General features: G+C 40.6%; 2 protein-coding genes and 1 pseudogene across 2 annotated transcripts in view; all 3 read left to right on the top strand.

The window, feature by feature from the left end:
- Positions 1-3107: 3107 nt before the first annotated feature.
- Positions 3108-4430, top strand: LOC102199012 (betaine--homocysteine S-methyltransferase 1-like; annotated as a pseudogene).
- Positions 4431-4968: 538 nt separating this feature from the next.
- On the top strand, positions 4969-8802 carry LOC102193980 (betaine--homocysteine S-methyltransferase 1-like). The gene is made up of 8 exons (XM_005741795.1): positions 4969-5058; positions 6073-6205; positions 6372-6484; positions 6610-6801; positions 6944-7091; positions 7620-7802; positions 8007-8235; positions 8352-8802. The coding sequence occupies exons 1-8, from the start codon at positions 5041-5043 to the stop codon at positions 8527-8529; spliced, it is 1194 nt and encodes a 397-aa protein (XP_005741852.1). The 5' UTR covers positions 4969-5040; the 3' UTR covers positions 8530-8802.
- Positions 8803-9672: 870 nt separating this feature from the next.
- The window catches only part of kgd4 (alpha-ketoglutarate dehydrogenase subunit 4), a 4162-nt gene continuing 2444 nt past the window's right edge, over positions 9673-11390 (top strand). The window contains exons 1-2 of the mRNA XM_005741794.2: positions 9673-9989; positions 10250-10335. Coding sequence (XP_005741851.1) covers positions 10282-10335 — 54 coding nt within the window. The 5' untranslated portion in view covers positions 9673-9989; positions 10250-10281. The remainder of the gene's footprint in view (positions 9990-10249; positions 10336-11390) is intronic.

Raw genomic sequence — 11390 nt, 5'->3', positions numbered from 1 at the left:
GTAAACAGCTCCTCATAACAGCGTCGTAATTATCAACATGCATTACCATTTAGATCTCATACTTTGCTTTTTGCAGCAAAATAGCCTGAACATTCAATGCAGTATTACGAAACCTGCATGTGGGACAGCACCTGTTTGCCACACCGGCAGAAATGGCACCTCAGGTGACATTATAATCTTATGACTTATGCATAGGAGGGATCATGAATTTAGTCTTCTCCATGGTCCTTTAATAATCAGCAGGTGCAGGAACAGGTATATATGGTGGGAAAATAGACAGTTGTCTTGAGTGTCAAGGTGTCCCTTGAATTCTGTCACCATTTTCCCATAAGAAATACACACAGACGTGACATGTAGAGTTTCAGGATTCCTTAAAATTCCTGTTTTACAAACACTGTCATTTAAGTCCAAATTGTCCTGAGAGTTTTCAGCTGGAAAATATAACATTCACATCTTTCTAAAATGGAGCAAACACTGAGTGACCTCTTGTGTCTTGTATCAGAGCCTCTTATATAGTACTGGGCAATCGCTGTTACCAAGAAAAGAGCACCCTTCTGCCCTCTTGTGTCTAAAAGTGGAGTTACAATGTAGAATGAGAATCATTAATGACTAAACACAATGCAATCTCTTACAAATTTATTAAACATAATTACAAAATAAGAAGAAAAAAAACTACAAATACATGAGTGAGATTATTCGGTCACACAATGCACTCCCTCTTTTGCGTTGACTGCCTCAATACAATTTCAGCTGAATGTCTTCTTCAGCTTGAATTGTGATTGGACCAGAGGAAGGGGAGGAGGTAAACAGGGGGTTACAGCAGCACAGGCAGGGTGTCCCTCAATAACCAGTTACAAGATAGTGAAACAACACAGATAATACTGGCAGGAAAATAATCAATGTGCTATGACTTGTAGACCTAAAAAAAGGAGAACAAGATTATCAATAATAATCAATAACATAACTTACAATATTGCAGTTGCCATTCCAAAAACAAACGCTCATCTCAAGAGTAACATTTTCCCGTGTTGTGTCAGCTTTTCTCTTTTATATTTGTGTGGCCACCTGACCAAAGTAGCATGTGACAAATTCAAGACGTTATCAGTTTGTCAGGAGTCAATAGTTAACCACAGTTTTATCAGTATGAGCCAAGCCCGTTCGATCGCTTCGTCAGCTCTCATACATCAAATATGAACTTTTTTGCCTCACTTCAGACTCACCTCCACTCCTCACCTCTGAACCCATCCAGCTCAAGCCAACTGTCAAGAGTTCCTCCCCTCTACTCACCAATCAGTCCCTGGTCCCTCTTTCACCGTCAGCTTTCTGTTACAGAAACTCCATGAATGGCCTCAGTTTCAGCCTCAGCCTGAAAGAACTAGTTGTGTTTACGAGAGGACAATGTTAGTCTGTTCACCTGCTGGTCAGTGTTCAATACTCCGACTGGGATAGCTGGAATAATTCAGAAGAAATTGGATATCATAGATATTCATTACAAATTTAGATCACTAGTAAAGCTTGATGTAGCTGTTGTTCTTGGATGGGATCAAAAATGAACAAAGAGAGGAGAGCAGCAGCCCCTTAATTAATAAGAAGAAGGTGAAAAGAAAAATAAGATGTAAAAAATCAGATGAATGCAAAACATTTTGTAATTATTCCAAGCTTCATGTGTCCTTGAAATATTACGCTACATAGTCAGTGGGCACGGTAAGCAGCACTTTCTCTGGTGCACGTGTACCTAGAAATTTAAAGGTTTCACCTGGGAGACCTGCTGCCTGAATCGGTATCTCAGCAGTGCACTGAAATTATTTTTGCCCTTAGACACAAATATACAAACACGTGAACTGAACTAAGGTTCAATAAAAGTGTACCTAAAGTCTTGTGTCTGAGAGAAGTAGTTCAGAGGGTTCATTTAGGTGTCATGTTTGCAAGTCAAACTTCTACATCTTGCGGTAAGCTTTTTCTAAATATAGCCATTTTAAACCCCCAAAATAAGATGACTTAGAGAAGAAATGAGCTTCAGTCTGATGATTAACAGGGAGGTATGCATACATTTATTTGCAGCTCCTACCAAAATACGCCCACAGGTTCAATACAACTTTGTGCATCATTTAGTACACATTACCCCCCAAATCCAGCAAAATTTATTATTTGGAAAAAATTGTATTACCTCTAAAATTTTTCTGTATATATATATCAGCTTTTTTCCATTCCAGACAGCACGATCAAAGCAACCTAATCTATTATCATTCGAAATACAATTAATCTGTTATTTCCCTATTTAGCTGCATGATCTAAAACAGAAAAAATAACTACATTAAAGTGCCAGAAGTCATCGAATCTCTAGACAATGATTATCAAAATATTTCCCCACTCACTGTGTGGAAATAAACTGTTTCATAAACTAGTTGTTCTAGTTCTATACATGCATGCATGCATGCCTACATGAGCACTGCACTGGGGCTTGAGCTGCAAACATTTACAGTACTATATTTTGTGAGTCTCGGCACTAACAAATGTTCAAATGTGTGAAGCTTCCAAAAACCAGGACAGACTAAATTTGTGACATCCCATCCCTAGGTCTTTGAGGACACAAATGCATGCTGTTACAAACATGTGCACACTCACACAAACACATGAGGTTGCAAACACGTAAATGCATTTGCATGCTCAAGGTAAACCCTGAGAAAAATTATGTCAAAAGCAGAAGTATAGGCATATGCTCTCGAGCTTACGTGATAAGGCAATCTCTGCGGTCTGCGGAAAATAAAAGCAAAAAAATAGAAAAATAAAAACATGAACAAAAAAAAATGCTTGGGACAAACGGGAGTGAGTTAATGTGAAGGTTTAGCCTGCTGCTACAATCATTACACAGGCAGATTTCCCTTTCATTCTCTTTCCCTGTTTTACTCAACCCAGTTAATTGTTGACTTTGTTATGCAATTTCCAAACAAACATGGGGCAATTTGGCATGAATTTGGTTCAAACTTAAAGTCGTCCTGGACTTGCAACAGTATAAAAAGAGCGACGCAGGGATCTCAGGCACTCTTCAGGCCTAAAGAGGGGTTCGCTGTTACAAAGTGCTTTGTGCTGCAGCTAGAACGGGGAACATGGCACCTGTGAAGAAGGTAAAATAAACCCTCTGCACACTATGCTCCACTGTGTGTTGTTTTGCACACCAAGTGCAATATGCAGAGCTGGTTAGTGGACTGTGGTGCTGTAAAGGAAATGTTGCCAGTGCATGTTTCATGCATGTGTGAGCATGTGGTCTGTGAAATATCCAGACTGGAGCACTCAGTGCTGGAGAATCTCAAGCTAAAAATTGCTTTTTATCTTTACACCTTTGTACTTAAACAGCAATACTTACAGATTCATAAAATTGTCATTGCACACAGAGATAACTAATTTCTCAACCACAGTACATTATATATGGAACCATCTTTGTGTGTTCTTTGTCATTATTTTTAAAAATGTAGCCTGAAAAATGAAAGCCTGTAGCTGCTTCTCTGTGCATTGGACCAAAGGGAGACATGCATGGTGTCTCACCTGGAGAGTGTGCAGTCAGGCTGGTGAAGGCTGGTACGCAAATTTATAGTCATGTTTTCTTTTTCTTCCTTTTACTTAAAGGCAAAAATAATCAAATCCCCCCCTTGTTTTGCAGGTGCCCAGATTGTGGGAGTCAACTGCCACTTTGACCCCATGACCTGCGTGGAGACCATGAAGTTGATGAAAGAGGGAGTGGAGAAGGCTGGTCTGAAGGCTCACTACATGGTTCAGCCGCTGGCATTCCACACTCCTGACTGCAACTGCCAGGGATTCATTGATCTGCCAGAGTTCCCCTTCGGTAAAATATTTTTTGTGCATATTTAAAAAAGAAAAAAGCAGGCTATCTTGCAGTGGCCATTATTTCATATCCTCTTATCCCCTATCCTCTCAGCCCTAGAACCCAGAATCCTAACCCTCTGGGACATGCATAAGTATGCCAGGGAGGCATACAAGGCTGGCATCCGATTCATTGGTGGCTGCTGTGGTTTTGAGCCCTATCACATCAGGGCTTTGGCACAGGAACTGGCCCCTGAAAGAGGCATAATACCCGCTGGATCAGATCAGAGAAACATGGAATGTGGGGTAGTGGTCTGGAGATGCACACCAAGCCTTGGGTCATTTTAAACGATTAGACAGATTCATACAATTGTAGCAATAAAATTCTTTAGTGTCTGTCTCCTAACCTGCCCTTTTTTTCTAGGTCCTGTCGTGAATACTGGGAGAAGATCTTGCCTGCATCCGGTCGCCCCAAATCCGCATCCATGTCCACACCAGAAGGCTGGGGTGTGACCAAGGGTGATGCTGAACTGCTTCAGCACAAAGAGGCCACCACCATCAAGGAAATGAGGCATGTGCTGGAGGTGCAGAAGTCCAAGTCCACAGTATGAGGATGAGATTATAAAGAAAATCAATGCACCTCTCCCTCCAGTCAGTCAACAACAGAGACACGGGGGGGTGAGTGAGGTTTTTCCCAGTTCAGTTAGACGATAAAAAGCACTTGTAACAGCAGTGCTCCGACTGTAGAGTGTTAAACTGTAAAACCCCCAAAACAATAAACCTGAGTTTTTTACTTCACTTTATGGCTTCGTGTTGGTTTTGTGAAGCATGTGCTTGGACTGCTGCAACAAATCAAACTACTCAAAAATGTCTGTTACCAATTTCACCCATGCAGACATATGTGAATTGATCTAGTGTTTGACTGTTTTTTTGTTTTTCTTTTAATGCCTGCCTGCTATCAGGTTGAAAACAAAAGGCCAAAAACTGGGAGGGAATCCAACAACAACACCAAGAACCATCTAATCCGGACCAAACTAGTATCGCACATTCACAATACTCTCATTCAAAGAGTTGCATAACCTTTCCCTTGCCAATCAGAGCAGCTCTTACTTAGAACACTCCCCTTCTTCAGAGAGATTTAATCTGGCCCTCTGCCCCACTCTACTGTCACTTCAGCATCTCGAGGTCTGAGCAGTCAGGGGTCCACACAGCTGTGAAATTATGGCACCAGCAAAAAAGGTATGTGCAGACTTTTTTGTCCAGAGGTAGGGTTATGCTGTGAAAAGTTAGTTTTGTGAAATTATTATAGCAATCATAATGATCCAGGGTGGGGTTAGTATTTCTGTCTGAGATTTCTGCTCCCATCTCACGCTGTAAGTTAAATGTGGGTGAAAGGTTGTGAGGCTGGGGTATCATACTGCATGTTTATGGTAGTCTTTTTGAGTGGTGTGTATTCTGTGTAGAACATCAGGTCATTTCTCAGACCACTGAACCTTCTTGATGCTATTAGGCATACAGAAAGACCAATGAAGCTCATTTTATTTATTCCATTTTTAATTTGTATACGGAATAATGGTAGCTTAAAAAAATCTTAGAGTGTCACACTGCAAGCATGTTTATATTTATATTATCCACTGGTCAGTTTTAATATTTTAGCCGAGTTTGCTTCTATTGCTAGACTAAAGATGTGTGCAAAACACACAGTTAGGTGTTTATTCAATCTGTAGCAGGGATTTATGCAAAGTAGCACATAATTAATGAGATGGTTTGGATTTTTTGCCATTTAAAAATAAGATTTCATAAAATGTGGATTATAAAAAACATTTTCTTCATTAAGCATTCATCTTATATTAGGAACACTCAATGTGTTTGCTCAGTTCACTTGCAGTCTCCTTTGATATTACCCTAGGTTTTGACTTTTTCCTGTAGATTAAAAATAACAAGACTTACTTCAAAATATTATTTGATTTTGATTTTTGCAACTCTTACAGGATTTTTTTGAGCTTTTTAAAGGAACAAACCTTTAAAAACAAACTTTCAGCGTGGGAAGACAGATGTGGTACAGGATATAGGAATCTGCAATCCACAAGGCCAGACAATTGATTTAACTGTGTATAAGCTGATATCGATTACAAGTTTCTTTAAAATATACAGTTTGCAATTTCTTTGGCTTTACTGGCTCCACAGTGATATTTGCAAAATGATCCACTGAGCACAGGTTAAGCGTGTCCATGGATCCCTCTGTTTCCACAGGGCATCCTTGAACGTCTCAATGCTGGTGATGTGGTGATTGGTGATGGAGGATTTGTGTTTGCTCTGGAGAAGAGGGGGTACGTAAAGGCCGGACCATGGACGCCTGAAGCTTCTGTACAGTACCCTGATGCAGGTAAGAACATACTGCTGTACCAAAACTGCCACTCCGTTACATCTTAAAATGGGATTTCCATTATCCATTGCTGGGTCTGCCTGTAAATACCTGGCAGTGTATGTTACATTTTAGATTGCTTTGGCACAGCGTTTGTCCTATGATGCAACCACTTGATGATTTTCAGTGCGACAGCTGCACAGGGAGTTCCTGAGAGCCGGGTCCAACGTTATGCAGACCTTTACATTCTACGCCAGTGATGACAAACTTGAGAACAGAGGCAACAACCTCAAACTGACTGTAAGTTAAAGGGGAAATTACAGCAAGTTTCATTCTTTATCAAAACAAAAATATTTTAAATGTGTATTTGAAGAGTCTCTTTGATTATTAGTTGGGGTTTTTTTTTTTTTTGCTTCATTCTACAGGGAGCTCAGATCAATGAGGCTGCCTGTGATTTAGCCCGTGAGGTTGCCAATGAGGGTGATGCTCTTGTTGCTGGAGGAGTGTCCCAAACTCCATCTTACCTGAGCTGCAAGAGCAAGGCAGATGTGAAGGCCATCTTCAGAAAACAGTTGGATGTGTTCATCAAGAAAAATGTGGACTTCCTGATTGCTGAGGTAGCTACACCGAACGCTTTGGCATTTTTTAAAAACTTTTTCTGGAGGATTCCAAAGGTGTAAAACTGCCATTGAACCAGTTTTGAGTGTTTCTTACTTGCTGAGAGAAGTTTTGTTTGAGCTTAATGCTTTTGTCCTTTAGTACTTTGAGCATGTTGAAGAGGCCGTGTGGGCTGTGGAGGTGATGAAGGAGACAGGGAAGCCTGTGGCTGCTTCTCTGTGTATTGGACCAAAGGGGGACATGCACGGTGTCTCACCCGGAGAGTGTGCAGTCAGGCTGGTCAAAGCCGGTGAGTACAGTTATCTTTGTCAATTTTTATGTTGTTTCAGCAGAAAAGAATTACAGACTGTCTCCCTGTGAGCCTTATCAGACACTAAAAAGTTCAAGACTTCTTATCAACTGAGGTTTATATACCTTTACATTCATGTGAGGTCACTTGGTGTATTTCTACTACAAGAGTGAGTGACTATTGGCCCGACAGCAATTTATTGGACAGTAAAAATGAACAAAACTTCAGCATCTGTGCCACCATAGTGTAACTAATTTATAAGGAATAAAAATGGCATATGATACCTGTAATTGGTTTTCTTCTGTTAGGATTTCCTTTTTTTCTGGGATGAGCCTGTACAGGCCAAAACAGTGGCCAATAGTTATTTTATTCAGTAACATGCACAAAAATGTTCCCACTAAACACAAATACATTCAAAGACCTTATACCCACAACTGCAAACCACAGTTGATTAGGTGTCAGCCATGTATTTTCTTACACTCTCACACACAGTTCATGTTACTGCATGTGGTGTATTTTGTTCTACAGGTGCCCAGATTGTGGGAGTCAACTGTCACTTTGACCCCATGACCTGTGTGGAGACCGTGAAGCAGATGAAGGAGGGAGTGGAGAAGGCTGGTCTGAAGGCTCACTACATGGTTCAGCCGCTGGCATACCACACTCCTGACTGCAACTGCCAGGGATTTATCGACCTGCCAGAGTTCCCCTTCGGTAACGAGATACTGTCTTGTATTATAAATCTGCCATTCCGACTGTTCTGGATACGCACTGTCCTTATATATGCCCTCTGCTGGTGAATATGCTACACTGCATTGCAGAAAGTTCAGCCAGCCAACACAGAACAGCAAACTTTCACCACAAACTACAAAACTATAATTTAAATGTGCATAAAAAAATGTTTTTTTTCTCTTTCAGGCCTGGAGCCCAGGATTCTGACTCGCTGGGACATGCACAAGTATGCCAGAGAAGCTTACAATGCTGGCATTCGCTTCATCGGTGGCTGCTGTGGCTTTGAGGCTTATCACATTAGGGCTATAGCAGAGGAACTGGCACCTGAGAGAGGCTTCCTTCCAAGTGCATCAGAGAAACATGGCTCCTGGGGTGCTGGTCTGGAAATGCACACCAAGCCTTGGGTTAGAGCCAGGTCAGAACAGAAGCAACTATTAATTCTAATACTTAAAAATACTTTGTGAAATATGACATATTCGCTGTTTACTACCAGTAATCACTCTTGTTTTTTTTATGTCTGTTGACTTTTAGAGCCCGACGTGATTACTGGGAGAACCTGAAGCCAGCCTCCGGTCGTCCCCAGTGTCCCTCCATGTCTGTCCCTGATTCTTGGGGTGTTACCAAGGGCCATGCTGATCTGATGCAGCAGAAAGAGGCAACCTCTAAAGAAGAACTCGAACAGCTGTTCGACAAATCAAAAACCCACTGAGTCAGTCTGTTTCAGACTCAGCAGCCGACAGCTGTGTACAGAGCTACTGATGTGCAGCAGTCCATAGTATCTATATACAGTGCTTCATCTAACAAACATAGTGTCAGTTGTCATGACATTAGCACTGTTATGTGTATCTTTAGACTGTAAAACTGGGGCCACAGCGTCTCAAAAGTGGGAGCTGACCCAGTAAACCCAGTAAAAGTGACCAGTTTGGTTTCTCCGACCCTGGACCACTTAGTTTAATATCTAATAAAAAAGATAAAATACAAATCGTTTGTTTCTTCTCCGTTTCTTTCTGATGATGGGCGGTGTACACATATATTCTGTGTCTACTACTTGTGTCTATGCATCCACAAATAATCTGCAAAGCAGAGTTAAAAGTGTTATAATAGAGTCATTGTTCAATGCTATAAGACCTGTCATTAAATAATAAGGCTAAAATTAGTGAGATTTATGCTATCTATGGTTTATTCCTGCAATGAGAATAAACAGTGAACTCAGTTGAACTCTCTGATTAACTGTAGGCCTGTTACTCAAAGCATAGTTAATGTTTACCAACATAACACCTGAGTATATGTCTACAGTAAGCACAAGATGACTTTAGAACATACCAGAAAGGATTGGAAACTTCCTAGTCTCATGGTTGGACATGGTTTTTATTACCCATCATTAAACTGTTCTCATCTTTCCCATTAATTAATTTGACAAAGCTTAATTGGAAAATAGGATCTGACAGTGTCTGCATTCTAAACCAGATGCCTGTGGTTTTAAAAGCATTTGCACATTGTTTTCCAGAAGGCCTGTAATGAAAGATGTTAATACGTTTTACTAAGAGAACTGCTGAGACATATAAACTATGAGAAGAGAGGGGGGGGAAAAGTCAGATACCCAATATGTGCTGGGTTTTCCTCTCTTATGAGCACCAACTATTAAGGAACAGCAATATTAATAACCTAATTGCTGTGTAATCTGGCTTTTATATAGATATTATACTACAAATACTACAGTATGTGCAACGCGGCACGAAGGAAAAAGCGATATTGCTCCTGGTGACATATTTTCACAAATAAAAGAGCTCTGTTCCTTATCTCGCTTGTGATTGAGCGAGCACAGCCCACGTGACGAGGTTATCCGTTTTCTTCAAGGGAGTGTGAAATTAAAGATAGATATTTTTGCCGTTACCTAACAGGAGCCTTGTGTTGACATTTCCCTTATCATACGACAATATTCAATCAATTTTGTCGCTTTGACAACAGTAATGGTGTTCTGGGCCTTATCAGAGATCGGATAATTTTACTTTAGAGCGGGCTGGAGGTTTTTAGTGATAGTTTTTCATGTTTTTTATAGGAGACGGCTAACGAAGACTGTAACATGGCCTGACCTAACAGGACAGTCGCTGACAACACATCTACCGGCCACCTGCTATCATAGACAGAGGGTTAAAGACACAGCTAGAGGTAAGGTGTAGCATGATAACAGTGCATTTATCGCTAATGCACTTCAACCTTCCACTCAAAATGTATGTTAACGACCAAATCTTACCTAAAAATTAAACACTCTTCCCACAAACATGTATTGCTATTTGTCTACTATGACTTTCACATTACCTTCTGCACCGTTGTTATAATGTCATTCGCTGAACCCTTTCTGTCTTACGGGCTCGCCGTCGATAGCGCCATCATGTGGTGTTTTTGCGTGTTTTTCTTTCTTTCTGCAGCTTCAAACCGGAAGTAAACCCGAGAGGTCGTCATGGGGAGTAAAGTCAGCTCCAAAATGGCAGCTCCCGTCGCTCGAGTTGTTCAGGTAACGTTAACTACTTAAATGTTAATTTCTCCGGGTTTGTTTGTGTTGCCTCCTGATTTAGAGCTTATAAAGTAAAACGCTGCTTTTCCCGCTGTTCCGAACAGTAAACTACTTTATATCTTGCGGCCTCTTGAGGTGGCAAAGACCCGTCATACCCTTGTTAGTGTCCTTGTTCATAAACCGCATAGGACACATCAATATCGTTTAGTCACGTTGTGAGAGCGGCCTTTTAATCAATTAATTAAAACTTAAGGTAGGTGTAATATTAGTTGTTTTAGTTGTCAGTCTTGCTATGGCTGAGTATAGCATAAAACGGTGCACAGGGAGGCCTATATGTCGGTTAAAGACAGATCTTTGTACCACAGTAGCCCAGCAGAGTATTAAGGAACTGTACCAGCAGTGCTTATTTCCTACTAATAGACTGATTTTAATCGTTTTTCAATTACTGGAGGATATGAGCGATCTGTGATGTCAGGAAAACAGAAATAGTCTCTACAAATTTTTAATTTGCATTTAGCCACTAAATTTATGCTCTTTGTACCGAATAAATGTTTGTAACAGTACGTTTGTGATGACTGCTTGTCTGTTCTTTCATAACTAATGCGGATCAGAATTACTGTATTTTAGCTGCAGTTAGGCCGCTAAAATGCCTAACTCCCGATGTCAGGAAATATCTTTCACAGATTGGAGTTATAGTTATATAACATATATAACAATCATGAGTAAGTGCGCAGTTCATTCAAAAGCTGTTTCTTGGACAAGTGTGGACTATACCTTTTTAATTTATTCATAAATTTAAAAAGTTCAGAGTTGAGTTCATGTGTGAAACTTAAAAAGTTTCAAAGTTGTTGTTGTGAACCTGCAACTTGCTGTCAAAGGAGCTCTCAGTGCAAGGGAAGCAGGCCACCCTTACCATCTGCAGAAACAAAACAAATCCAGACTAAGTCAATGATTCGGCACAATAAACTGTTAGCAACATGAGTAAGGTCTTGACTTGTATGGACGAGGTGGATGATTTGTTAACGGTGAGGAAAAACCTCTTCATAACATCCAAC

The sequence above is a fragment of the Pundamilia nyererei genome, unplaced genomic scaffold, assembly GCF_000239375.1.
Source record: "Pundamilia nyererei isolate P.nyererei 1_Seehausen unplaced genomic scaffold, PunNye1.0 scaffold00113, whole genome shotgun sequence".
Taxonomy (NCBI): Eukaryota; Metazoa; Chordata; class Actinopteri; order Cichliformes; family Cichlidae; genus Pundamilia; species Pundamilia nyererei.
The sequence above is the reverse complement of the archived record's forward strand: the minus strand, read 5'-3'. Positions and strand labels throughout refer to the sequence as shown.

Coding starts and splice junctions, on each gene's coding strand:
- LOC102193980 (XM_005741795.1), top strand. Junction 6,206..6,371: donor TGTACAGTACCCTGATGCAG/GTAAGAACATAC, acceptor GATGATTTTCAG/TGCGACAGCTGCACAGGGAG. Junction 6,485..6,609: donor GCAACAACCTCAAACTGACT/GTAAGTTAAAGG, acceptor TTCATTCTACAG/GGAGCTCAGATCAATGAGGC.